This window comes from Haemorhous mexicanus, chromosome 14, assembly GCF_027477595.1.
Source record: "Haemorhous mexicanus isolate bHaeMex1 chromosome 14, bHaeMex1.pri, whole genome shotgun sequence".
Taxonomy (NCBI): Eukaryota; Metazoa; Chordata; class Aves; order Passeriformes; family Fringillidae; genus Haemorhous; species Haemorhous mexicanus.
Window position 1 is genome coordinate 20,137,103 of NC_082354.1, and position 27,961 is coordinate 20,165,063.

Genomic DNA, 27,961 nt, shown 5'->3' on the forward strand with positions numbered 1-27,961 from the left:
CTCAGTCAGGGGCACTGCCAGCTCAAGGTATGGCCCAGGGGATTTGTGATTAATATTATCATAGGAGTCAATGGAAGGTTCAGGGCAGCCAGCTGCTCCTTTATCAGCTTTCTGTCTTTGGTGCTCCTGCACCTTTCAGGGAGCAGCACAGGCCCCAAACCCTTCCTTCAGAAGCAATCACTGTGTTCATAGTTGTTCCGTGGGGCTGAAGAATGAGCTCCTTTGCTTTGTGACAGGTTTCATTTACCTAAGTCAAAGAATTGTATCTATTTTAATGTATAATCATTTGTCATTCATGTGACAGCGAGTTCCCAGAAAGCTGCCTCTAAGAAATACTGAAATGTTATCCAAGTTGTGCTGTGTGTAGGCATAAATGCATGTGTGCATGTTTAGAAAGTATCATTATAGACACTGTCAATGGGCCTCCATCTCTTTGAAAATGAAGAGAGTAATATGAAATAGCAGCTACATCTATTGGAACTTGACTCAGTGGCTTCAGCTTTGTGCCCAGGACAGTGGCCACAGTGCAGGGGGCAGATACCAGCTCCACAGGGTGGGTCAGCAGTGTAAAACCAGCCAGCAGTGCCCACTCTGTGGAGAAATAAAACACATCACGTGTTTTCATTTGCGCAGAAAGCACAGCAGCACTCAGTACAAGCCATCTGGAGCTTTTAATTCCTCATCTATTAATTTCAGATATCAAAACCACTCGTTGGCTTTTGTCTGAAGTGAGGTCTGTTGGCTTTTTTCTTTTGTTCCTTCTAAGACCATGAAACACAAAAGCAGATGAGAAACTGTGCACAGATTGTGGTGACAGCAAGACATGGGATCCTTGTCTCTCTCATGACAGCCCCAGGACTGGTGCAGTGGATTCCTGAATTCAAATATTTAGTAAATCAGAATAATCTATGTAGCTGTGATGCTGAGCAGAAGCTGGCATCAAGCACAATGAAAAAGTGACAGAAATTAATTAAACAGAGTAACTAAGAAATTAACCCCACTGATACACTGAACAGAAGTCAAGTCACCACCTGTTTGACAGTCAGGCCCCTTTGCTTTATGGATAATGAATGGCTTTGAATCACAGGAGGAACATGGGGCCCTGCAGGGTGAGGGGTAAGGGGATGAATAACAGCCCCCTGCAGTTTGAAACATGCTGCCTCATTTCTCTGCTGGGGCTCCTGCCTGGGCAATGTCAGAGGGAGATGGGGTTTGCCTCGTGGTCCCCTGCAGGGTGTTTCAGTGACAGGGCTGCAGTGGCACTGCACACTGGCAGAGGGGAAGTTCCTGCAGCTGTGTCCTGCTCCTGGGGCTGATGTTGTGTTTGGGCTGCTATGAGCTCTCTGGGGCAGGCAGACACTGAACCAAGTCTGGGCTTTCTGAGTCCCCTCCCTGAAGAGATTTTGCCATTGTTTCTCTTGCAGTGGAAACCTGGCCATGTTCTAGGAGGGCTCTTACCCCTCTAGGACCAGGCTCTGCAATGGAACCAGACACAGGTCACTCCTTCAGGGCCTCTGCCCCCTCAGTTCATCAGCCACATGTGTTTTCTCCCTCCTCATTTCTGTCTTTGGCCTCTTTGTCCTGAAAATAGTTGACTGAATGCACATGTTTGCTTTGGGGCTGAGCCCAGCCAGCACAAAGCATCTCAGCTGATGCTGATGGGGACCCCAAGGGTTTAAATTTCCCCTGGGAGAGGTTGTATTGGGAGGGTTGGCTTCATCTGTAGAGGTGGTACTGAGTGCTGTTGTGTGGGCTCAGTCCTGGCTTTGTTCCCCTGTTGGATGCTCCTCTTACAACCTCCTCTGCTGACCTTGCTGCAGAAGCCTTCCACAGCCTTCAAGCTGGAGAAGATCTTGCTTGAAGACATGAACTTGTGGACAGGTGTCTCACACCAGCACCACTGCTCACCAGGAGAGAGCTGGGGCAGTGCTGGCCTCCTGAGCCGTTTTGTGGCCTGGTGTATTCATGTGTGGCACTTTGCACCCAGCCTGGTGACCCATCCATGGCTCACCCTCGGGCAGCTCCAGGGGTTAATTCCATGTTAGGAGGACTGAAACATCTGCTGGGAGTCCATTGGTCTGTTGGCTATTGCTGCTTTGGTTCACACAGGGAAACTAAGGCAGGCAAAACACCAAATGCCTTATCCTTACCTCACAATAAATAGCCTGAATGAGAAATGTTTTGTGTTATACAGGAAGATATCACAGCAGTCACAAAAGAGGGAAAGTTGCTTTTGAGCAGTTTTGAAGAGCCAGACTCAGGGGAATGCAGTCAGGACCAGCAGCAGGAGAGGCCTGGGGACTGGGAGACGGTGAATCGGTGAGTGCCCTGTGTTCCTAATTCCCCTGACTTCCACTCCAATTGTTTAGCTGTGGGTGTGTTGTTTAGGTCACTATCAAAGACAAAGATAGCAGAATTTTGCTCCAGTCCCTCAGATTGTGGGTGACTTCTCTCGTGACTTTGACTTGCTCTGGTCTCTGTCCCCACTGCTATGACGAGGCTGTGGAGCACGTGCAGGGCTCTCCCTGCCAGGCCCCAGGTTTTACCCAGGTAAATGGAGATAGCTTCACACAGGTGTGTGGTCACACTGCTCTGCAGTGCTGATTTCATTGAATCTCTCTCTGGGATCATCTCGAGCCACATGTACATGTCTGTTGGCTTCTTCTGAGACCGTGGGTTCAGAAGACCTGTGTCAGTGATCTCTGGGGCTTGTCCATCTCTGTTTGTCCCCTGTTTGCAAATTGTCCCAATCTTGTCCTTTTTTCTGTGCCCAAGGTTGCTTGGTCAGCTGCGTGAGATGGAGACTGCTTTTGATGGCTTCTGGGAAAAGCACCAGTTAAAAATGGAACAATATTTACAACTCTGGAAGTTTGAGCAAAGTTTTCAAGAGGTAGGATCAGACGTGCTTCCATTGGCAGAAGGGAGAGTTGGAGATCTGATGGAGAGAAGTTCTTATGCTTTTATTTTGAGAGTGTTTAATTTATGCTGCTGTTCCTTGGCTGTGGCAGGGCTGGCTAGCCCGGGGAGACGGCTGTGCTTCCTCCCTGAGAGCTATTTAGGTCCCACTGCCCTGCAGTCGTGAGGATTCTGCTGATGGAAGCATCTTTATATTTTGAAATTAGTTCTTGGACACTAGTTGTATTATTGGATTTACCAATCGTAGCTCAAGTGTGATTAATTTTGGGCTCAGACTGCTTTCCTGCCTGTGCTTTGTATCCTTTTGCAGCATGTTTATCCTCCTCTTCTTCTCTGTGTCCAGGTCAAGAATGCCATTGAATTTTTAATGGCCCAGCAGGCGGAGCTGCCCGACACCGGCGACAGCGTCGCACAGGTGAAGCAGAGGCTCAAGGACCTGGAGCACTTCGATGGCATGGCTCAGGTGGGGATGGCATGGCTCAGGGGAGATAACATGGCTCAGGTGGGATGGCCTTGCACAGAAGCAGCACCCATGTAACACCAGAGCCACATTCTGTATGGGTGGTAGGAGGTGTTTGTGAAATCACCTGCCTCTGTAATTTGTTGGTGAGTGCTGCATGAAGGATTGATTTCATGTCTCTGCTCTGAGCAGCAAGGCTGTGATCACTCTGAAAGCCAGAAACAGGGTGTTTAATTATCAGAGTTAAAATGAATTGCTGAGCCACCGTGAAAATCCAGAACAGATAAATGTCTGAACATGGGGGAGGCGTGGGATTTAATGAACTGGAAGAAGAATTATTTATATTTTAAGTGCTTTAGCTGTGCTAATAGGCAGAAACTTGTTACCAGGCACATGGAGTTGCAAAAAAGTTGTATCCTGTCTGTAACTTGAACATAACATATGGGTGAAGACTAAGAGATGTAGGGGAAAGAAGAGTGAGGAGAAATGATTCACAGGAGCCCAGCTAAGGATGTGACCTTTGCAAAGGGATGTGCTCTGCACTGGGGCCAGGGTCAGCAGAGAAATCCTGAGGGGTCTGGGCACAGAGGAGAAGAGTTCTAGAGAAAGGTCTGAGGCTTGCTGGCTGTTTGGAAGAAATGTTTATGGAGAGAGGGAGGAGGATCAAAAAGCCAGGCAGGCAGGGTGCAGCAGGAAAGCCATCCCAGTGGAAAGCCATCCCAGTTCCTCCCAGCCCTGGAGAAACCAGAACCATTACACTGACTGAGGTGTGCAGAAAAGATCCTGTGTTCTTGGCATCAAGAGAATCCTTAACTGCTCCAGTTCCCTTTGATGCTTGGGAGCACGGTGGGCCTGAACTGGAATCAGCTGCAGTTTAGTCAGGGTGTGGCTGCTGGAGGGGCAGTGTGCACTGCCAGCAGGCACTCACAGGTTGCTGCTTTGGTCAAATACTGTTTTCTTCTTCATCCTCTGTATGGATAGAAAGGTTTTCCCCCCTAGATGGTGGGTACCATTTTGTGCAGTGTAAGCCACCCCTGCTGGCTGCTCCTGATGGCAGCACCTCCACGTGTGGCTGTGTTATGGTGACTTCTTGGAGCCAGGTCTCATAAGCTCTTGGAGGCCTATAACAGACCCAAGATAGCTCAGCTACCCTTGGAGGCATAAAAATCAGCAGGATGGCTTCTGTTGCAGTGTTGTAAACAAAAAGGTTTAATAGAAGGCAAAATAACAAACAGAAAAGCTGAGCCAGGTGCAAGAGATCCTTGCTTCTGGTCAAACACCCCACAAAAGCCATTGGTTTCTTTGTTCTCTTCTTTTCCTACCTATTTGCCCAGGTGGGACTTTTTGGCTTCTGTCCAATTAGCTATCCTAAGTTTGAGGTGAAGTCCCCCAGGTCCTATGAGATGGATTTTCACTTAATAGAGGAGAGAAACTTCTGGGCTTCTTTCCTTTAAGGGGACAAAGGATAATTTTGTCACTCCATCAACAAAGAGCACACTCCTACATGGCTGAGCCCTGTGAGCTGGGAGGGCACGCTGGTGTGTGGGGGCACTTTGGCACCATTTCTGAGTGCCAGCCTGGGCTCTCCCCTTCCTGCAGGAGCTGATAGGGAAGGCTCAGGTGGTGATCCTGCACGGGCACCAGCTGGCAGCCAACCACCACTACGCCCTGAACCTGATCTGCCAGCAGTGCAACGAGCTGCGGCACCACTCCGACCTCCTGGCCGAGCACAGCAAGAGGAAGCAGCAGCGCCTGCAGAAGACCTTGGAGCTCCACACCCGCCTTCAGCAGGTAGAGTCCAGAGACACAGGGCTCTGAGGAGATGGTTGGTTAGCTTCTCCATGGGCTTGGCCTCTCTGCTTTGCTGGAAGCATCTGGAATTTGCAGCTTTTCTTCACAGTTAATGGTAGAGAGGTGTTCCTCAGAGGCTGGAGGAGTCCCTTGGCTGGGAAGTCAGCAAACAGGTGTCTGCTGCTGCTGTGAGGGCAGCAGAAAGAGGTGGGCATCTCCACAGAACACCAAGCTCAGCTGCTGCTCTTGGTGCTTTCATGCTACATCCATGTATTCATTGACTTTGGAGGTTTTCCTGCCCACTGGGACAGAGGTGATGCTCTCACATAGACTCCAGCCCCTTTTTCTGACGGATTTATCAGGAATGAACATAGCTGAGTGTGAAATAAGGTGACAGAGTGGTAGATAGGCACAGCTGCTATGTGCTAGCATGGCAGTGGAGTCATGTGGCTCCAATGCTCTCTGATATCTTAATCAGCATCAAATATTCATTTAGGGGAATTCACGCTAATTAGGCCAGAAGGCACATGGCTGTAATGTGCTTGAGGCCAATTAAGAGAAACAGTGAATTTTGACCCTGTTCCATTTCCCTGCTTCAGGGAACTGGGGAGCTCCTTTTTCCTCTCTGCGTGCTCCACTTCAGCACTGTGCTGGTCTGTGGGACACAGCTCCTTGGCAGCCTCTCAGCTGCAGGACAGGGGCCTCTCCTGGGCTCCTTGCAGGCCTGGCTGGTGCCTGGGGTCTGCCTTGGGGCTCTGCTGGAGCACAGCATGCTCCTGCTCTCCATGTCTCCTGTCCTGTTCACAGCACTGGAAATTCTCTGTTGTTCTTGGCTGGGGCATCAGTGTGTGAGTGCCAGTGAGCCCCAGCTCAGGTCTGCACTGAGCCTCAGGAAACCTGCCAGCCTCCCTGTAAGCTGCAAAGTGCCCACTTCAGCCTTCCCAGCTGGAGAGATAAACACCTGCTTATCCCTGGGGCCAGCTGTGCACCAGCACCCCCATGGCAGGTACAGCACTGATTTTAGCCAGGTACAGCGCTGATTTTAGCCAGGTACAGTGCTGATTTTAGCCAGGTACAGCGCTGATTTTAGCCAGGTACAGCGCTGATTTTAGCCAGGTACAGCACTGATTTTAGCCAGGTACAGCTTGGCTGGGTCTGTTGAGGGCTGCAGTCACCTTACAAAAAAAAAGGCTTTGTGCTTTCTGATGGAAGCCCAGTAAGTGCTGAGCTCCTTGGGAGTGCTGCTGGCTGCACCCAGACCCAGTCAGTGATGCTCTCATGAGAGCCTCGTGCCAGTGGGGGTGCCTGGAGGGTCTCACTCCCTGTGCTGTCCCCAGGCTCTGCAGTGCTGTGATGAAGGTGCCTACCTGCTCGCCAACCAGCAGATGGACAAGTGCCAGTCTAAAGAGGGTGCCCAGAAAGCACTCCAGGACATAGAAAGATTTCTTGAGAGCTCTTCATCCTACTTAAACCATGATCCCCAAGCCCTACAGGACGATTTTGAGGCGGTTTTGACACCTGAGCTGAAGGTGAGCAGTTCCCCAGGGGTGAGGAGCGGGCTGGGGCGTGTGGCGGTGCTGGCACCCTGGCAGCTCTCTGCCCTGGCTCAGGGTGAGGGCATGCTGCCTGTGGCTCTCCTCTTGGCTCTCTGCAGGGCCAGATCCAGGCGGTGCAGGTGAAGCTGGAGAACGTGCGCAGCATGTTTGAGAGCAGGCAGTGCTGCTTCAGGAGGCTGCTGGACAAGCACGTGCGGCCCGTGCAGCTCGTGGCTCCTCGGCCAGAGACCCCACCCCGGGCCAAGTCCCCCCTGTTCTCTCCTAAGCACGGTAACACATCCTGCAGTTACGGTGTTTTCACTGGTGACTTTGCTGGGAGGCAGGAAGAGAAAGGCTTAGGATGGGTTTGAGAGGCTCACTAAACCTTGCTGGCAGACACAGAGTTATTGGAGAGTGTTCAATATATATCAGTGATTTATTACCTTCCCAGTGTTTGTGCTCCCACACCTGTGGGAAGGGTGAAGTTGGTTGCTTGTTATTTATTTCCACTTCCACTCAGTGAAAAAAGAGCTGCAAGTAGTGCACACCTCCAGTTACTGCCATCCTGCTGGGCTGGAAACTGGTGGGTTAATACTACAGGGAAAAAAGGGCAAGGTCTATCAATTTATTAGCTTGCCTGTTCTCTGTGGCTGTCTTGAGCTGGAACTGACATCAAGTTAGACTGATGTTTGCAAAGGAGCTTGGAGGAGTGAGGAGCTCAAATCTCATGAACAGAAATGAGCTGGATGCTTAACTCCTTTTGATTCCTTCAGGGTGTCTTCCCTAAATCCCACTTGTGGAATAATTAATGCCCATAAAGCTACAAAGCCTCATTGAACTGAGGTCACTGAATGTTCTGCCTTAGTTTTGGTAATGGGATGTGGCACCATGTTAGCTTTAAATGATAACATTAAAACTTTCATCCTTGGCAGCCCTGAGTGTAGCAGGCAGAGTTAAAACAGATTCCAAAGTAGCATCCATGTATTTTCAACCAGGCACTTGCTAAGTTATGTCAGAATATTAAATTCAGTGATCTGACGACACAAAAGCAATTAAACATTTGTGTTGTAACACAAGGGTTTTATGATGAATTAGCAAGTATTGGTTATGGTGAGTTGGAGCAGGTGTTATACAGCAGCCAAAGCAGCTTCAGTTCAGGGAATGAGAAATGGAAATTGCCAGGTGAGGGGTGGCAATGAAGCTGGATGCAGTGAGGGAAATTAGGCTGCTCAAGATGCAGGCCAGTGCAGTGAATAAACCCCAGATTTCCTGTTTCCAGGCTGATGACACCCTCTCCAAAGCACTTTACCTTCTGAAGCCCTTTCCTCAATCAGTCAAAGCTCTGAGTCTCCAAACTGGAGCATTGCCCATTTTACCTTGCACAGCTTTGCCAGTTTTCTAGGAAGAGGAAAGGGTTAAAGATAAATTATTGACCTAAAGAGCAGGAGAAATGGGTGGCCAGCTCTGTGGCTGTTGTGAGATCACCATCACTCAGCTGGACTTGTTTCATGCCTTGTGGGACACAGGTTCTCCTGGCAGAGGCCCTCGGTCACCTGCAGAGCACAGGTGTGCTGCATTCATCCTGCTCCTGGAGCAATGCTCAGGTGTGGCAAAGACAAAAGGCTCCTCTTTGGAGAGATCATGACAGGAGAGCTTTTTAATAAAGTCTGTTTGATAGCAAACATCCAACTGCTGCAGGCCTGCTGGGCAGTGTCAAAGGCACTCACTGAGCTCTGCTGGCAGTGCTTTGACATGGATGGGTTTTGTGGTGGGGCTGGAAACCAAACCAGCTCTGAGCACATCATTTCTTCCTCTTCCTTTCTTCCTTATGTTTCTATGCCCCATTCCCCCCTTCTGTCTCTGGCTGAGGACACATGCTTCCTCTTTCATCTTTGCTCTGGATTTGAAGCCTGTCTGAGAAATGTGGTTCTAATTTTTAAACCATTTTTTGGGGGATGGGAAGGGGGAAGGGTAAACCTGTCCCACCCTGAGCCCTCAGGTGCAGTGGGACGTGCAGAAGTGGCAGTGCAGGCTGTGGCAGTGCTGGAGCACAGTCCCTCTTGCAAGAGGAGCTGGTGCCCATGTCCCATTCAGCTCCAAATCCTCCCAGGGCAGTCTGAGCAGGACCAGTGGCAAGTCCTCCCCTCTTTTGGGTGCTCCCAGGTGTGGTGGGCCCCACCCCTGCACACCTCGGGTCTGTGTGCAGCAGGCAGAGCTCTCAGGTGACCCCTGCAAGGCCAGGCTGTGCTCACCTGCAGCAGCTCACCTCCCAGCTGGACATGGGCTCCCCACACCAGTCTGCCCTCAGAGCCCCTCCAGCACCTCCACATTTTCTTACCAAGTGTTTGAGTGATGTCATGCAGCTCACTGGAGAGCCTGATGCTTTATTTCTGAGCTTCCAGTTCACCTCTGTAGCTCCAGTGCAACTTGTAATTATTTACTGGCAGTATCAATAACTTTGTGCAAGATGGACAAACAGTTTATTACAGCTGAGCATCTTGCCCCCTGTTCATAAAAGGACACTCAAACAGTGTCCTAGCAGGGGGTGTGCTTTTTTGTAGTTTATTTGCTTTTATTGTTTTTGCTGTTATCATATGCTCAGGCTTCAGAGACTTTGCTAGGTTTTGATTTCTGTGTTCCCTTGGAGGGCGTTTTGTTTTTCCTAAATATTTGTACTTTATGACTGTGGGAAGTGCTGTGTGGAATCAGTATTGTTTGGGATAAATACCTTTTATTTTGTCAGTTTGCTGTTAGTACTAGCTAACTAATTATTCTTCAAGAGTATCCCATTTTTCTTCCTGACTTACTAGCTTCTGTCTACATTAGGTAATTCTCCTTTTTTTATCCAAGGTGTAGATTTTAATTCCAGTTTGAAATTTTCATTTGATCTCTCTCTCCCTGGGAAGAAAACGTCAAGAAAAACTCCAAGTTCTCGCAAGGTAAAAATTATTCATGGAATCTGAGTTAGTTTTATGGAAAAAGTGAAACTGCTCTAAAGATTGAGTGTACTTTGGATTTGCTCTCTTTATTTTCTTTTTTTCTTTTGCCTTTTAAAAAGCTCAAGCAAACCCAAACCCTCTTGTGTGCCTGTGGTTTAGGTGGATTAGTCCAACACCTGAGCTCTGGCTTGACTGATTTTACACTATGTGGGTACCCATTTCCTGTGTGTTGTTCCCTGAAGTTATTTCTCACATATCAGAGGTGTGTATTAGGAAATGTCCCCATGCACAGATGTTTCCCCTGTGGGAACTGTTCTCTGCCTCCTCACTAATGAGTTAGGTTACCAGCATTTCAGATTCATGTAGCAGAGTAATTTCTGGGAATTTTTGGATCCCCATTACATGTTATTCCCTTCTGAGCTTTGCTGCCCAAGGGTTCTTACAAGGAAGCACCTTTCCTCCTTCCCCAGGAGCTGCAGCAGGGCTGGGCTCCTGCTGCCCCTGCAGGCCCTGCTGCAGCTCTCAGCTCTGCCCTGTGCATCCCCTCTCCCCTGTCCCCTCTCCCCTCCAGATCGAGGTCATGCACGACTACCAGGAGAAGAGGAATTCCTTGCAGTATTTCATTTCAGACAGTGAGGACAGCTTGGATGTGCTGAAAGGGTAAGCACTCACCCCTTTCATCACCTAAAGGATGTTCATTTCTGGCCAGTCCTTGCCCCATCCCTGTGTTCCTGCAGCCTGACCCAGGTGTCATCTCCTGCTCTTACCTCCTGGTTATTAATGGGATCACACAATGGTTTGGGCTCCTTGAACTGCCCTGATCACCTGTGGGGCTTTTATAGACATAAAATAATGCAGTTCTATTTTTTTTTTTTATTTTAGCCATGTCATAAATGAGCTTATAGAAACAGAGAGAGTGTATGTGGAGGAGCTCTTCACAGTTCTGACGGTGAGTGACCTCTGCAGGTTCTCACTTCTGTTCCCTGGGGACTTGTGCAAAAGGGCACCTGCCACCCTGTCAGACTGAGCCAAGGTGTGACAGGGCAGGCTTCCACCAGACTGCCAGATCCCAATCCAGGCATAAATGCTCAGGTTTGCTCCTTAGGTTTTCTTTGTTGGAGGCATCTGCAGGAACAGTTGGTGTCAGGATGAGCTTTTCATCTACAGTGAAGGAGAGCCCTCTGTTTGTACACAAAAGCACTGGTAATTAGCCCAGCAGTGCCTGTAAAATATACAAAAAGCTATTTCTTTTGACTGTTCCTTAATTTCCTTTACCTTTAGGAGACAAAAGGAAGCAGCTTGTGTTTTATCCTTGGGAGAATCCTGTCTCAATACTGTGAAATGGTGACTGTATGAGGCACACTGCTTTAGAAAGCAGATAATGATTTCTCATACTGTTGTTTCAGACATTACTACTTCATTCCAAAATAGCTCTTGCTGATGGCCAAAACCAGCTGGGTGTTAAACAGCTCCCCCTTTCCCATTTCTCTCACCCAGGAGCAAGCAGGACATAAATCTCTTGGACTGCAGGTGGTGGCTGCAGTAGTTTCCCTGCCCTGATTGGGTTTTTTGTTAAAGCACACTGTGATGATGCAGTTGCAGGTACCCAGATGTATTGCTGTGCACATCGAGTCTGGATAGAGAAAAATGGACAGACAGACTTCAGTTTTCTGAAAATAGTATTGCCTTTAAAGAGGGAAGCCTACTTGCTGGCCTTAAATGAAAATGACTGATTTTCCAGATACTTATCATCTCTTGCATTCTTAATCAACTCCAAAATGCCTGCTTAGTGTGAGGAATATTGATTCCAGCCCAGTGAGTGTGAGAGATGAGTTTGGGAAGCCAGAGGAGATGTGCTGGACATGTTGAACACATTTTGGCTGCCCATGTCAGAGGGCCTCAGCTCTGTGCAGCCCTTGGTGCCCAGCAGGGCCTGCCTGAGCTGTGGCTTTTGGCATTCCTGGGGCCTCTTTGCACTCTGGTGCTGAGCCCTGGCTGTGCCTGCTCCCTGCCCTGCAGTAGGAAATTTGCAGGTGCAGTGATGGGCTGGGACTCTGGGGAGCTTCACACTCTCTCCTGGTTCCACCCAGCAGTTTCTATTGCAGGGTTGGCCCTTCCAGCTCCTCCCCAGTTTGGGAGCCCATGCTGTCAGGGGCAGGTGGAGCCACAGAGCCCAGAGTTCTGGAGCTCTGAGAGCAGCCCCAGAGCTCAGCACATCCTGTGCAGGAGCACAAAGCCCGTGGATGTTGGATCTGATCTCAAACTGTCTCTGGTTTGCAGCTCTCCTGCTGGCTCTGGTGAGGCTGTGTGGAGCTGCACACACACTCTGCCCCTCCTGTGCTCCCTCTTCTCCCCACACATGTATTCCTGGGGCTCCTCTCCTGCAGCCAGGCTGATTTGCCTTTGGAGAATTGGGAGCATCTCTGCAGTGCTGCAGCCCCACGGGAGCTGTCCCACACCATTCCCTTCTGGACCACAGCCCCCTGTGCCCAGGGACTGAAGCCAGGGATTTAGAGACCAAAAAACAGGGAATAAAAGGGATATTGCACTTAGAGAGATCATATTGGAAGTGTGTTCATGTCCCCTTTTCAGCTGCCCTTGGGGAGATGGCAGCTGAGAGTGAGCCCTTTGTCATTGGCAGGGCTACAGAGCTGAGATGGATAACCCTGCCATGCTGATCCTGCTGCCCCCCGTGCTGAGGAACAGGAAGGATGTTCTCTTTGGAAACATGCCTGAGATCTATGACTTCCACAACAAGTATGGTGCTGCTCTTCCCTCCCCAGGCTGATCCTGCAGTGCTGCAATGCCCAAAGCTCACCCTGCTCACTGCTGGTTCTTGTCCCTTCTCCCATCTCTTGCAGGATTTTCCTGCACAGTCTGGAAAGCTGCCTGGGAGCACCCGAGAGAGTGGGATGTTGTTTCCTAGACAGGGTAGGTGAATCCTTGTCACCTCCAGAGCAGACTCCAAGGCCAGGCTTGCTCCTGGTTTGCCACACTGCAGCACCTCAGCTGTGTTGGTGGGGTGAGAGGCTCCTGGCCCTCGGGACCAGCAGCCGGGCCAGCAGTGGCTGTGTGTGGCCAGCAGAGATGGCAGAGCCCCAGCTGTGACCCCAGCTGTGCTTTTTTCACCCAGACTGCCACTTGCAGGCATTAAAGCTGGCAGCAGAGGTGAAAGCACACACGGTCTGGGTGCTGGCCTGGCAGGAGTGGCTCCCTGAGGGTGACCTGCCCCGTGCTTGCCTTGCAGAGGGAGGATTTCCAGATGTATGAGAAGTACTGCCAGAACAAGCCCCGCTCCGAGTCCCTGTGGAGGCAGTGCTCTGAGAGCTCCTTCTTCCAGGTGAGCTGCTGCTCCCACCCACCTGGGGCCCTCCCTTGTCCCAACAGCCTCCTCAGCAGCCCACAGTGCTGCAGTTGGTTTGGTGCTGTGTGCAGAGTGCACACAAAATGCTCACAAAAGGAGATGCTGGCATTTCTCATACCCCAGGAGTACACGGCAGATCCATCCACTGTTAATTTGCATGTTATTATAATATTTCTTTAGTACCATTCAACCCTTGGACATGAAACCTTTGAAGTCGTCAAACCCCACAGCTGTGCTGTTGGAATATCTGCTCACAGGTGGTGCAAAACTGACTTGGTCTGACTTTTGTGTTCCAGGAGTGCCAGAGGAAATTGGAGCACAAGCTGGGGCTGGATTCCTACCTGCTCAAACCCGTGCAGCGCCTGACCAAGTACCAGCTACTGCTGAAGGTATTCCACATCCTGCTCCCAAAGGCCATCAGCAGAGAGATTGGATTTGTTCTGGTTTTCAATTAAAGGTGACCTGTAAATCAGCACCAGGCTTTGGATGACATATTGCTTATCTTGGCCTGTCCTGAAGTGCCTTTCAGTGCAGATGAATGTTCACACACCTGGAACAGGAACAGGTGCTTGTAAGAGGCCGTTCTTAAGGACAGAAAGACTCTGAATCTGTTCAGAGATGCAGAACTGCAGAAGCACTTGTAAGAAAACCGAGCAAGAGATGATCGTGAGACTCTAATGGATGAAATAAATTGTTGCATCTCTTCTCCTCGGGTGTTGATAGCACCTGTAATCTTTAATGCATTTGTTCTGTGTCCCCCATCTGAGGCAGGACAGTGCAGTTATTCCCACTTTGTAAGGCAGGAGTTACACTTGGGTCGTAGCTTCTGAGCCTCCTTCCAGCCTCTTGAATGAGAATACATGCAGCTGTAGGTGGGCCCAGGAGATCTGAAATGAAACCAGTTTCATCTCAGTGGTAAAATTCTGTCCTCCATTTACTGAAAGTTCTGGGTTGTATAAATTCTGTTCCTCGTGCCTGCCAGTCTGAAGACAGCCATCTGCTGCAAGCTCCTTTGAGGGCATGTTGGCACTAATGAACAACCCCAGCCTCATTTGCCATATCTTACCAAGCAGGAAAGCACAGCACAAAGGGATCAGAACGTGGTGCTGCTCTGTGCTGACTCCATCCTTAAGGAAACATTAAAAGTAGGCTATCCCTCACTGGCCTGGTGCACACCTCATACTGACTGTGCTTTAGAGGGAGCCTTTTTCCAAGGGACATGGAAAAAGAAACTCAGTGTGGGTCACTTCTGGGCATTGGACACTTTGGGCAAGGTGGAAAAATCTGCTTTGTTCAAGTGCAAACATGTGCTCTCCCATTTCTATTTTCAGGAGCTGCTAAAGTACAGCACGAGCTGTGATGGAGTTCAGGAACTTCAAGAAGCTCTGGTTGCAATGTTGGATTTGCTGAAGTCAGTCAATGACTCCATGCATCAGATTTCAATCACAGGATATGATGTGAGCAGCTCTGGGCAGGGCGGGCCCTGGCCCGGGGCTGGGGGATGCACTGGGCACGGGGGGTGTGCAGAATGTGAGAGCTGGCCCAGGACAGAGCCTGGGCAGGGGTTTGGGGTCAGGGAGCCCTCACGGGTGACAATCTTCCCCTGATTTCCGGGGTTGGGATATCCTGGGCTGCTCAGTGCCCACACTTTGCCACCTTGTGGTTTTCTAGAGTATTTTTCCAGCGTGCTCTGTGTTCTCATGGCTGGCCTGATAACTCTCCTGGGCTGTTTCTGTGGCATTTCCCATTCAGATTTAACAAACGACTCCGAGGGTCAGTTTGAACCTTTCCCTTGGAGTGGTTGTATTTCCTAGGGTTTCAGGGGAGCTGCTGATCCCAGGCCTGGCCTCCTGGAGAATTCCATCTCTGGTACCTCAGCTCAGGCTCACATCTCACTTCCCTGTCCCACTAAAGTACCAGAGCCCTTGACATGCTCTTCCCTAGGCGCTGGATGGTTTTCTGTTCCTTTTAGTTCTTCCAGTTCCTGACCTTCTAGGCTGGCTTCAGCCCTGCATGAGAGCTGTGCTCCCCCTGGCACCATCCCAAAAGATCCCTGCTCCTTCCAGGAAGAGCTGTCCTTAGAGGGACGTGCCTTGGAGCAGAGCTGGCCCTGTGTCCTGTCATTATTTGGAGACTCCTCTCACAGTTTAATTCACCCCTTTCTGTTGTTTTTTGTTTGCCGTGCTGTCCCCAGGGTGACCTGAGCGAGCTGGGGAAGGTATTGATGCAGGGATCTTTCAGTGTTTGGGCAGGACACCGAAAAGGGCCCACAAAGATGAAGGATCTGGCCAGGTTCAAGCCCATGCAGAGGCACCTGTTCCTGTATGAGAAAGCCTTGGTCTTCTGCAAGAAGAGAGAGGAGCACGGAGATGGATATGACAAAACCTCATCTTACAGCTTTAAGCACTTCCTGAAAGTAAGGGAGTTTTACCTGAAAGGGAGGGGGTTTTACCTGAAAGTGAGGGAGTTTTACCTGAAAGTGAGGGGGTTTTATCTGAAAGTGGGGGGTTTATTTTTGTTTTGAACCTTAGGGTTTTTTCCACAGCCATGTGTATTGCAGAGCAGTAATTCTGCAGAGCCAGGGGGGTTTTATCTCTGACATGGGGTTTGTTTTCTGCTGCTGAGGGCTGTGGTGCCCCACAGGGATGTGCACTGATCCAACAGCTGACAGTAAAGCCTGGCCAGGGGGAGGAAATGGAATTTTAAAATCCACTAACCTGAATGAACAGACCTTAAATCTGTCTCTTCCTGGCACTTGTTCTGGGCATCATCAGAGTAGATCACCTAAAATTTCTAATGTCTTGATGCCTGGGCAGTTTTGTAGGAGCCTCTATAAATTGCCAAGGCAAACAAGGTGCACAGAACTGGGAGCAGCAGTGACTGGATGAGGCTCTCTAGGCTGCCAGTTTTAAGTTTTTATAAAGGTAAAAAGGAGCCTTCTCCATCTTTCAAAGGGGAAATGGCCTCAAGCTGTGCCAGGGGGTTCAGCTTGGCTATGAGCAGTGGGCAGCCTGGCACAGCTGCCCAGGGCAGGGGGGTCCCCATCCCTGGAGGGATTTAAGGCCCTGTGGATGTGGCACCTGGGGACAGGGTCAGTGTGGCCTTGGCAGTGCTGGGTGAGTGGTTGGACTCGATGGTCTCAGGGTCTTTTCCAGCCTCAATGTTTCTGTGCTGTCAGGAGCAGCTTGGTTCCTGCTCCTGTCACTGGAAAGGGGCACCACCACAGAAACAGTTGGAGCAGAACATTTGTCCCTGGCACCTGTGCTGTAAATCATCCAGGGCTTTCAGACCTGGGCACGCACACGCTGTCAGGGAGGAACAGCAGTGCTGAACAGATGTTATTTCTAAGGGTTTGTTTGTGTTTATAGTGGATTTGGCTAATCCAGTCTGTGTGAATAATTTATGATAGATGATACTTTTATTATTACATCTGTTCCAAAACAGGCAAGTGGGATACTGGAGCTATTTTTGGCCATCCCTTAATCAGTGAATAATTGCCAGCAAACCCTGCTTTGAGGGAGAGGATGGTTCATGTGATGTCAGGTATTGCAGCAGTTTTCAGCCTCATGGCCTGCTCAGCAGGGAGGGCAGAGCTCTCCTGGTGAAGAGTTTCTTGTCTCTAACCATGGTTTGAGCTTGGTTCAGGTGGGTCACACTGTGCAGGTCCTGAAGGATTTGGGCCTTTGGTGTTTTCATCCAGGCTGTCAGAAGATGAGCAAAGCAGCATTCAGCTGCAAGCCAGGCTTGGGGCATCCCAAAAATTAACCCTGCTTTTGGAAAGAAATAACCTGTGTGGATAAATGACATGAATCATAACGTATTTACAAATCTTCATATGCCAAATCTGAGAAATTCTGTGCAGAAAGAGGCAGCTGAGATGATGCTTCAGTTGGTTCCACTGGCTCCCAAATGAAAAGTTCCCAAAGGTCCATTGATTTGTTGTGGAAAGCTCATCCAAAATGCAGCTGATAGAAAGTCAGGAGGAGCGAGACAGATAATGACTTCCAGTTGCTACGTAAATTGAAATTGATGCAACATGTTAAACTCAGTGCAGACAGGTTTCACTTGCTGCCAAAGTCTGCATTCCTGGGGAAGAGGGAGCTTTGGGCTGTTCTTAATTTTCTGTTTGTTTGGATTTGCAGATGAATGCAGTTGGGATAACTGAGAATGTGAAAGGAGACCATCGGAAATTTGAGATCTGGTACAGTGGGAGAGAGGAGGTGTATGTGGTGCAGGTTTGTCCTTCAGAATCTGTGGGAAGAAAATGTGTCTCATTGATCTCCCTGCTTGTAGTGATAGCTCTACAATTGCCACTGTGCCTTGCCTGGATCTAATGGGAATCATCAATTTTAAAAGATCAAGACTGTTTAAAATTTAGTAGTAGCTTTGGGGAAAAAGGGGGATTTCAGATAATTACAGCATAGAAAAGTAAGATTTTTATTCCTACATTATAATGGATGAGTCTTAATTCAAAATTCAGACAATTTTCTCTTCTTCCAGGCCCAAACAGTAGATCTGAAGATGGCATGGTTGAATGAAATAAGAAAAATTTTGTTCAAGCAGCAAGAGCTTATAAAAGGTACATTTGCTCCATTTCTCTGTGGCTTTCATTCTGCAGCAGAAGCTTTCCTATTGGCACATTGCTGATCTTCAAGTCCACTTATTCTCTCTGGAGAATCAATTTTTAGAAGCCTGGTAGCAAAATGCTGGAGTGAGGCCTTACATTGCAGGGAAATAACAGAACTTGGAGCAGTGAGGACTGGGTGCTGATGTGAATCACAGAAGTACATGTTTTTGGTTGTCATTACCTCGGGCATTATTTCACATTTGTTATCCTAGGTTTAATTCAACAAGATACAAACCAGCTGCCCAATTTGAAGCATCTCCTGGTCCTCAGGAGCATGCTCAGTGTTGGGTTTGTGCTAACATGCCACCTTAATCATAATTAACTCTGTGCTTTGCAAGAGCCCATAGGTCTGTTTTCCTCTGAACAGAAGCCACCGGGGTTGTACAAAAGGTCTCGTTTTTAAAGTAATGCTTCAGGTGTGAGAGTTGCAGTAGAGAGCTGGATTTGAGGCTGTGTTTGCCCTCGCAGCAGGGGAGAAGCAGCAGCCTGGCTCGTGCTCGGAGCAGCTCCCACTCTCCTCCCAGCTGGGGGACAGGTGAGTGCCAGCCTGGGCTGGGCTGGGCTGGGCTGGGTGCCCTCCCATCGGGGCACCCAAAGCCTGCTGCTGGCCCTGGCCCTGTCCTGGGGAGGGGACAGTAGGGGTGTGCTGCTGCTCCCCCTTGGGTGCCCGTGGCCTGGGGACAGGGTCTGCAGGGACACCCTTGAGCCTGGCAGCTCTGCCTGAGCTGCAGCCACTCTGCAGACGGAGCAGAGCAGAGACAGGGCTCTGATTCAGGGCAGAGATACTGCAGCAGCTCCCTTCCCCTCCCAAAACGATTGGGAACTGCTCACTAAGCCCTTCATCTTCACAGAAAATACCCTGAGAGGTACCAGGATTATTTCTGCCCCTGTTTGACAAAACCTCGAGGGGTGGGTGTTCGCAGGGGAAGTAAAGCTAAGACTGATTCTGTTCTTCTGCACCCCTCAGGAAGCAGCAGAGAGCCTCCATCAGCTCGGAGGAGAACGACTCGGAGCGCACCAGCCCGGTGCTGCAGGACAGCGGGCTGCTGTCCCCCCAGAGCAAACCCCACAGAGGTAGGGCCCCTTTTTACCCCCCTGGGGCTTCTCTGGGGCTGCAGGGCCCGGGCTGAGCCTCTCGTGTCTTGCAGGCTGGCCAGGAATGTCGCAGTCCCTGGAGATCTGCGAGGGGCTGGAGGAGTGGGCGGGCCAGCAGGAGCTGTCCAACTGCTCGGACACCGAGGAGGAGGAGGGCACCCAGCTGGTAGGTGATGTGACATCCTGGGGGCTCGCCCTGCCTGCCCTCTTCTCCTCACTGATAGTGCTTGTGTCTGGGCCATGTCGCTCAGAATCTCCATGTCTCAGTGTGGGGAATGAGAAGATGTCTCAGCCAGAGTTTCCTGAAATAATTCTAATTCAGGTAGCTGGTAGGGCTCTGCCACATTCCCTGCAGCAGTCAGACAGCACAGCTGCAGGATACACAATGCAGCTAAATAATACAAGTTCTTCTCTCTACCAGTCTCCAGGAAAATACAAAGCCCTTGCAGACTGCAAGAGGAGAGGATCAGAGGACCTGCTGGTGAAAAATGGGGATGAAATTCAGCTCTTGCATGAAGATGGTGAGGGACAGTGGTAGGTATTTCAGGATGACTTTGCCTTGTCTCTAAGAGCCTGCAGGGCAGTCCCTTCACTTGCCTGGTGATGCACTCAGCTCCTGGCTGAGCTTTAGACCATTCCAGAAAGCTGGAGAATTCAGCTCCTGCCAAGGCTAGATGCCATCCCCACTGGCATAGCCTGGGGAAACAAGTCAGGACTTCCCTGGCCATGGGTCTCTGCCTGAGCTGGGTTTTCCCAACACCTTCACAGCCCTCTTGCCATGCTGTTCAAATGGTGCTTCCCTCTGTCTGTCCCAGCTCAGCTCCAGGCTTTGTTCTCTGGGATTATTGACAGCCACAGTGAGTAACTGCAGGGTGTTTGCCTCCCTCACACAGCTGTGGGAGTGTTCCCTGTGCTGGGGGATGGCTGCAGACTGTTTCTGCTGTGTGTAGAGCTCTAAAGGCTCACAAGGGAACACCTCAGAGCTGCCTCTCTGCTGGGGCTGGGAGCATCCCCTGGGAACCCCCCTGGGCCTGCTGGACCACCCTTGTCTGGGGGCAGCCTGCCCCCCTGAGACTTACAGCAGTTTGGCTGAGGCTCTGGCTCTTCCCTTCCAGGATGGTTCTGAGCAGCTCTCAGCCAGCCCAGGGTCTCAGCAGGGGAGAGCCCAGTGTGCCAAAGTCCTGTCTGGGCTGTGGGAAGGGTGATGGTGGCAGGAACCTGGGGCAGTCTTGTGCAGGCTCCAGCCTGTAAATGCACAGATGTCAATGCCCCGTGCAGGATTCCTGCCTGACAGCTACAGCCCCTGCACTTCAAGGGAAATCAGAGCAGGATAAAATAGAATATTTCAATTGCAAGGGATCTGCAAGGATCATCTAGTCCCACTGCATTTTGAAGAATTCTGTTTGTTGTTAGAAAAAGCAGAAGCAAAGCATCTCAGGTGTGCTGGGGGCTTCAGCCAGTGCCAGTCAGATTTCTCACCCCAAGCTTTCTGTTCTCACAAATTTCACTGCATGAGTGACACAGAGGGTTGTCACTTATGAGCATGAGTACTTCCAGCTGCCTAAATCTTGGCTTGAATTTACTTACAGTACCCTGACTAAAATCATCCTACCAGTCTAAATGGCAGAGGAGTGAGAAAATTCATTGTCCTTGACTCCTTCAGTAGCCAGTTTTCCTGAGCTGGCATCTCTGGAGGGCTCGGGCAGGATGACTTGAGAGGGAGTCCTGTTCTCCATTGCCTACAGAGGTGTAGACTTTTTAATTAGGTTCCTAAACTGAGGTGGGAAGAATGCTTTAAACACATGGCCAGCTCTTGTTAAAATGCTTCCCTGCTTGGGGCAAATTGCTGCTTGCAGCCCCAGCTGTGTAGAGTGTGCCTCCCCAAACTGCTCTGGGTGGGTTGGCTTCTGTTCCTAACGCTGCTGTCATCCCAAGGTTGGTGAAAAACCTCAACAGAAGAAAAGAAGGCTGGATCCCTGTGCACAGTCTGCAGATTGTAGTCGGGGACTGCAGATTTCGGAATGCCAAAGTTGCAGGTATTTGACAGCACGCCTAGCAGAACTTTTCCATAGCTCAAACCAGGTCTTTTAAGCCATTTGCATTACACCTGATGTACTAAATCTGGCTGCATATGCCTCTGCTGGAAAAATAGGAAAGCAAGCAGCTATTCCAAAAAGCCTGCTAAAGTAGTAAATTAAGCTTTTTTGGTTTGTTTGTTTAAGACGTTTCTGAGACTTTAGGCACGAGTAAATTAAAACCAAGCGTTTAAAAACGTAGATTTCATTGCGAGAGCACTGGGTAGAAGACCGGGGAGAAGAGACGGAGTCTGACCAGGGATTCCCAGGACTGTTTGCCTCCTCCCTGCTGTAGCTCACACCCCTCCTGTGGGAGCAGGAGGTACCAAACCAAATCTCCTCCTGCTGCTAAAGACATCGTGGCCTGACCCCAGCACTCTAAGGCAATACTTCCTCCCTGCTGCCTCACTCCTGCCCTCACTGCTGCCTGCTGGTTAATCCACCCTTAGATAAAGTTTATAATAAACAGGTTTCAGCCAAAGGCTTGGGGTCTCCAAACCCAGAGTTCTCATTTTCTAGCTGTAACTGTACATAGAAATAGACAGGGAAGCATAAGAGATGACACAAGAAAATGCCTTAAGAGCAGCCTGTTGCCCTTGCCCTTGCAGTGTCACTGCTCCATGTGTTGCCTCATCACCACGCTGTCCTCTGCAAATGGGACACCAGGGCTGGAGATGGAACAGCTCAGGAAGCCACAGAGACCTAGTTCATTAAAAAAAATAGTTAAAATTACTAGCTCTAACTGTATGAAGCAAATCTTGCAAGGAGATTTCTCTTAAATACTTTTTTCTGTCAGAATCTGTGTTTTTTGGTGAAGGTGAAGGAAGCCATCAGAAAGGTTTAAAATTCCAGTCAGCTCTTGATGGTTTTTTGGTGTATTTCAGTGAAATCCTTCCTATACAGAAGGTTTTTTTATCCCCTTTGTTGCAGGGCAGTCAAATCTCACAGGGTGAAGGTTTGCTGATTTTCTGTAAGGGGTAGTTTGCTAACCAATGTTCAGAGTTTCTGGCACCCTGCAGTTATGGCTCCCTTGATCTTCTCTCCATGTAGAGCCTCCCCATCTCACCAGGTCCTTTGCAGAAGAGTTTTCCAGCTGAGAATGCATCTCAAAAAAAGGTGCTGGGAAACTTTGAACCCTGGTTTGCATTGTCAGTGGTCATATCTCCAAAAACCTAGAGGCTGTCAGCTCTGGACTGGTTTATAAAGTTGCTGAGTACAAAGTGAGGGGAATTGCACGGGGTGAAACCACAGAAAATGCCTCCTGTGAGTCCCACACCACTGCCCAGGTACTCCAGAGCCATGTCCAGGCTCTGAGAGCACTGGAGCTGTTTTCCCTGTGAAGGTAACTGTTCTCTTTGCTGTTTCTGATGGTGCCTGCAGTCCCAAGGCATGATTCTAACCTTGCACACTCCAGGAAATACTGGGGGATGATGCAGGATGTCCTCTTGCTATTTCCTAGAGCTTTTTAGCACTGTGTCCTTACAGCCATAAACAACTTGCACTCTGAAAATTGATTTTCATGCAATTCTTCTGCACTCAGCAATTGCCTTTACCCCGGGCTGGTCCCTTCACCCTGCAGGTGACACCGGAGTGGCTGGGCTGGGCTCTCTCCTGCTGCTTCAGGAGATGGAGCTCTTGCTCCAGTTAGCAGAGGGGAATCAGGGAGCCAGGCTGGTGGAGCCAGGCAGGGCAGGAGGAGCCTCAGAGCCCTCCGGGATGTGAGCTGCCTGTGCTGGGATGCTGCTTTGTGTGTGAGCAGTGTAAACTTGGCTGTGGGACCTCGGGAGCCTGGGGAGTGTTGGAGTCCTTCAGGGCTGGGGGAGAGGCACTTCTGGCACCTGTGGGGGCAGTGCCTGTCCTCCTGCTCAGCTCCAGGTTCCCCTAATTAAAACTCTATGTCCAGTGACAGGATTTCAAAGCAGAATCCATACAAATCTGGGGTTTGGGATTTTTGTCAGGGCAAAGCCTTTAGCTGAATAGAATACATGGTTCCCTTGCCTTCACATTTCTCCTTGGGTTTATCCTGTGGCCCACCTCAGGATGGCTGATACCTGCATGCCCACAAGCTGTTCCTCTCCCCCTGCTAATTATTCCAGTGTTGAGCCAATACAGATCATAATGAAGTTACAGGGAACTCGTGGCTGTCCATTTTAAGTGAGCAGAGGGGTATTTGGTCAATGTTTCACTTCCCAGCCATCCCAGCTTTGCAAATCCACGGTCCTCTTGTAAATCTTGGCCTGGAGATGAGCCATGACTTCTCTGGGAGGAAGGTGGCTGGCTTAGAGATCATTTTGGAAATGAGTTTTCCTTCTGGTGTGCCTCTAGCTGTAAGTTCTGAGATTATCCTTGCTGCTTTCTTCCAGGCAGGTTTATTCTCTCTGCTGTGCAAACCCACGGTGGATTTTTAATGTGCATGATGAAGGAACAGTTTTGTATTGCAGGTGGTAACAAGCAGAGCTCAAAATGAAAAATATTTGGAGAGAACTGTGCTCAGAAAGAGCAATACTCAGAATGTAACTGCTGCTGAGGCTGACCCATGTGTTGGTGCTTTCAGCTGCCTTGCAGGTGGTCAGGCATTGCCTGGTTAACTGGCTTGGCTTTTCCATGAATTAATACAGAGGTGCAAGATTATCTCCTCATTTCAGGGAAGGCTGGGGCTCCAGCATTACAATCCCAGCTCCTCTTCTGCACTGGAGCAGGAGACAAAGCATTTCTGCATGTCCCTTGGTGGGCAGTGTGCCAGGGTCACAGTGTGCAGCACTGCAGGTCTGTGCCAGTGCAGAGGAGGGCTCTGACCTCTCAGCTGCACTGCAGGGCCTGGAACCAGGTTCCCTTTGAGCTCCCTTCCTGCCCAGGCCATTCTGGTGATTTAAGGTGGGCACAGTTCTACATGCCAGACCCTCTCCTAGTTTATTTAACATCCTGCTTGCCAAATCCTCTCCTCCAAGCCTTAGGGGGATCCCCTGAGCCTGCTCTCCATGCCATAAAGCTGAGCACAGGTTTCCCCCCACTGGCAGTGCCTGAAGGACTGAGCTTGCATGTCCTGTGTCCCCTGGACAGTCACTGGGATTGTCCTGTGTCCCTGTTGGACAGGGCACTGGGATTGTCCTGTGTCCTTACTGAACAGGGCACTGGGATTGTCCTGTGTCCCTTGGGCAGGGCATGGGGATTGTCCTGTGTCCTTACTGAGCAGGGCACTGGGATTGTCCTGTGCCCTTACTGAACAGGGCACTGGGATTGTCCTGTGTCCTTACTGAACAGGGCACTGGGATTGTCCTGTGTCCCCTGAACAGGGCACTGGGATTGTCCTGTGTCCCCTGGACAGTCACTGGGATTGTCCTGTGTCCCTGTTGGACAGGGCACTGGGATTGTCCTGTGTCCTTACTGAACAGGGCACTGGGATTGTCCTGTGTCCCTTGGGCAGGGCATGGGGATTGTCCTGTGTCCTTACTAAACAGGGCACTGGGATTGTCCTGTACCCTTACTGAACAGGGCACTGGGATTGTCCTGTGTCCTTACTGAACAGGGCACTGGGATTGTCCTGTGCCCTTACTGAACAGGGCACTGGGATTGTCCTGTGTCCCCTGAACAGGGCACTGGGATTGTCCTGTGTCCCCTGGACAGTCACTGGGATTGTCCTGTGTCCCTGTTGGACAGGGCACTGGGATTGTCCTGTGTCCTCACTGAACAGGGCACTGGGATTGTCCTGTGCCCCCTGAACAGGGCACTGGGATTGTCCTGTGCCCCCTGGACAGTCACTGGGATTGTCCTGTGTCCTTACTGAACAGGGCACTGGGATTGTCCTGTGTCCCCTGGACAGTCACTGGGATTGTCCTGTGTCCCTGTTGGACAGGGCACTGGGATTGTCCTGTGCCCCCTGGACAGTCACTGGGATTGTCCTGTGTCCCCTGGACAGTCACTGGGATTGTCCTGTGCCTCTGGACACACTGGGCCTGCCTGAGCAGGCTGTTCCTGTCTGGCTCCAGCTTTGGCAGGCTGCTGTGGCATGTTGGCTGAAAGGTGCCAGCTTTGCCCACGCTCTGGCTCCAGTGCCCCCACAGCTGGCAGCTGCAGCACAGCTCCTTCCCTGCCCCTCACAGCCTGCAGGGACTGCAGCCACAGGCCCTTGTGTCTGCCCAGGGCCCCTTAGAGGCAATGCTGGTTTCTTTCTGGCCTTTGGAGCATAAAGCAGGGTCTCCTGTGCCCTGCAGCTATTTAGAAATGCCAGAGCACCATCTCCAGCCTGACAAAACAAGGAGCCTAGAGAGGATCTCAGCTGGCCTTGCTGTGATAATGAAGTGATAGCTGATGGAATTGAGTCCAGCCCTGTGGTCCTGCCCTAGTCAAGGCTCTCACTGAAGCCAGTGGGAGTTCAGCTTTTAGGGAGAAATGTAGGAGTGCATTTGTTTGGGTTTTTCTGTTATACAAATGTTCATGATTACAGGGAACAATGTATTTCTTGGAATAAGATGCTTTAATATTAACATCATTCTCCATTACTTTATAGATGCTGCCCTGTGTAACACGAGAAAGTTTAGTTCCCCCTGAATTGAGGGTGAACTAGCAGCATCCTATTTTCGATGCTCTTTGGAAGCTTTCAGCTCAGTGTTACAGAGAAATAGCACAGTAGTTGGAGCTGTCCTGTCCTGTTCATCACATTCACAGACCTCCACAGCCTCATCTGCACTGAGTGGGACCGGGGTCCTAAGCAGCTTCTCATGCTCATAAAGGAAGCCATTCTCTGCTCTTTGGTTTCTTTTGCCTGTGGAAATTATGGTATTTTATTAATTTTTCCTGCTGTTTTTCCATGACATACATCATGTTTCATCAGAGAAGTACCCTACAGTTTCCTGACACTTTGTTTAGATGCTTGACATTTCCTCTGCAGGTTGAAGTAGGTTTTGCCTGCTAATTAGCTGACAACTGTTGAAGTTGCAAACAAGAGTTGAGTTTTGGTAAACCAAAAAGAAAAAAAAAAAAAAAAAAAACAAACCAAGAAGCTGTATGTCCTGCTTAATTGATTTTATGGGTGGATTATTCTTAAATATCTGCTTCAGCTATGTGAATGTAATGTTCTGTAAGAGCATCATCTGGCTGACTCCAGTGTGAGGAAGCAATAACACTAAAGATCCTCTTTTTGCACTTAGGGTCTGACTCCAGCCCGCTGCAGTCAGCCTCCCTGATTTCAGTGGGGTCTGGGTCAGGTCAAACTGACACCTCAGGGTTGTCACCAATCACTTAGGGTCCCAAAGCGTCCCAGGGCTGAAACCTGTATCTAGCAAGTGTTGAAGTTTACATTAATGTATGTACCTTTGGAACACGTGCCATAAATCCCAGCTAAATGTCCCTGTTTGCACTAAGGATGTTCTTGTGATAGGACTTTTTCAGCATCTTTAACAATAAGGTATCTATTGAATTTTTGAGAAGGGAAAAAAGAATGTTGAAGACTGGTAATTTAATTTTGTGTTTCTTTGTCTAGTTTTGCTTTTGTAGAACATAGGTAGGTACAGGTGGTTTGAACTTTTAAGCAGATGTGTGCAAAGAGCACCTGAGTGTGTGGAGGGCAGGGCTAATGGTGTGCATGCAGTGCTGAGTTTGCTCTGCCCCAGCCAAAGGAAATGTTTGTTCCATGGACTCGAGGGGACCTTTATGATCTGACCTTTATTTGTGAGCGGGTCCTTAGGCACAGTCCCAGGCTGAGTTAGAACGTGCTGGGTTTGTTTTGTGCTGGTTTTGTGTGGAGCAGTGGCTGAGCTGCTGGCTGGGGTGGCCTGGGGCTCCCCAGCCCCCAGGGGCTGTTCCTCCAGGACTGGCTGAGCCCTGTGCCCCTCAGGGCCAGGACCAGCTGAGTCTGAGCTGTGCCCAGCACATCCCCTGTCCTTCCCTGGAGTCACAGTCAGAGCTGTTCAACTGCTGAAGGCTCTTTGCCTCTGCTTTCAAATCAATCACAATGCACTAATCAGGTGGGAAAGTCTTAATTACTGTTGGGGCTCTTTATAGTGGTTACAATTCTTGTGGTAACAATACACATTTTGAGGTACAACTGTAAATATTTGTCTGAAACATAGCACACATTGCATATTGAATGATTTTAATCTTTTTTGTCTTCCATAGTTTTAAATCTAAGCTTTTATTAATTTATGAGGTTGATAAGTTCTGCAAATCTGAATGTACAGTCCGAGGTTTTTAACATTTGAAACTTTGCACACATGGTATGTTCCCCTGAGTATGCTGTTGAACTAGGCTCTCCATGTAATGTACAAATTACAGTAGAGAATTTTCTCTGACTGCGAGTTTAAATGAGCTATATTGTATATGTACCTGTAAAAATGTGTTAAATCTATATTTAAAGATTAAAAACTTGGTAAATAAATCCATCTGAGAATGCAATTCTGTTCAAATACACATCTTCTATAATTCTAGAGAAAAAAAGTGCTCACAGTGCTGGTTTTATTTCATTTCCTTGGAACAACTTAAAACCTTCTTACGTGCATTTTGATTTTAAGGTGAGCAGTGGCAGGTGATCCAATCAGTTTCTTACTGGATGCAGTGGCAATGAAAGTGGCAGAGGCACCTTAGCACTCATGCTGAAGTCTGAACAAGCAGCTGCTGACAGCCTGCCCTGGCTCAGGGTGTCCCCAGTGTCCCCTGCGCCCATCCCAGCAGGGTCAGGGTGTCCCCAGTGTCCCCTGCACCCATCCCAGCAGGGTCAGAGTGTCCCCAGTGTCCCCTGCATTCATCCCAGCAGGGTCAGGGTATCCCCAATGTCCCCTGCACCCATCCCAGCAGGGTCAGGGTGTCCCCAGTGTCCCCTGCACCCATCCCAGCAGGGTCAGGGTGTCCCTAGCCTTCCCTGCACCCATCCCAGCAGGGTCAGGGTGTCCCTAGCCTTCCCTGCACCCATCCCAGCAGGGTCAGGGTGTCCCTAGCCTTCCCTGCACCCATCCCAGCAGGGTCAGGGTGTCCCCAGTGTCCCCTGCGCCCATCCCAGCAGGGTCAGGGTGTCCCCAGTGTCCCCTGCACCCATCCCAGCAGGGTCAGGGTGTCCCTAGCCTTCCCTGCACCCATCCCAGCAGGGTCAGGGTGTCCCTAGCCTTCCCTGCACCCATCCCAGCAGGGTCAGGGTGTCCCTAGCCTTCCCTGCACCCATCCCAGCAGG

At 49.9% G+C, this 27,961-nt stretch overlaps 1 protein-coding gene across 12 annotated transcripts in view; it reads left to right on the top strand.

Annotated features, from left to right (window-relative positions):
- MCF2 (MCF.2 cell line derived transforming sequence) overlaps positions 1-27,175 on the top strand; it is a 54,259-nt gene extending 27,084 nt beyond the window's left edge. For 3 of the 12 annotated variants that reach the window (XM_059859083.1, XM_059859089.1, XM_059859090.1), the window contains 23 exons: positions 2,195-2,319; positions 2,776-2,890; positions 3,260-3,379; positions 4,976-5,167; positions 6,505-6,696; positions 6,822-6,993; positions 9,553-9,641; positions 10,213-10,301; positions 10,524-10,590; positions 12,283-12,398; positions 12,503-12,572; positions 12,889-12,981; positions 13,302-13,394; positions 14,337-14,462; positions 15,200-15,421; positions 17,148-17,240; positions 17,506-17,584; positions 18,101-18,167; positions 18,600-18,706; positions 18,781-18,893; positions 19,149-19,261; positions 20,663-20,763; positions 21,005-27,175. In XM_059859083.1, the coding sequence (XP_059715066.1) occupies positions 2,195-2,319; positions 2,776-2,890; positions 3,260-3,379; positions 4,976-5,167; positions 6,505-6,696; positions 6,822-6,993; positions 9,553-9,641; positions 10,213-10,301; positions 10,524-10,590; positions 12,283-12,398; positions 12,503-12,572; positions 12,889-12,981; positions 13,302-13,394; positions 14,337-14,462; positions 15,200-15,421; positions 17,148-17,240; positions 17,506-17,584; positions 18,101-18,167; positions 18,600-18,706; positions 18,781-18,893; positions 19,149-19,261; positions 20,663-20,763; positions 21,005-21,057 (2,607 nt within the window). In that variant the 3' untranslated portion in view covers positions 21,058-27,175. The other 9 variants (XR_009488237.1, XR_009488238.1, XM_059859086.1 and 6 more) reach the window with 9 other exon arrangements.
- Positions 27,176-27,961: the final 786 nt, after the last annotated feature.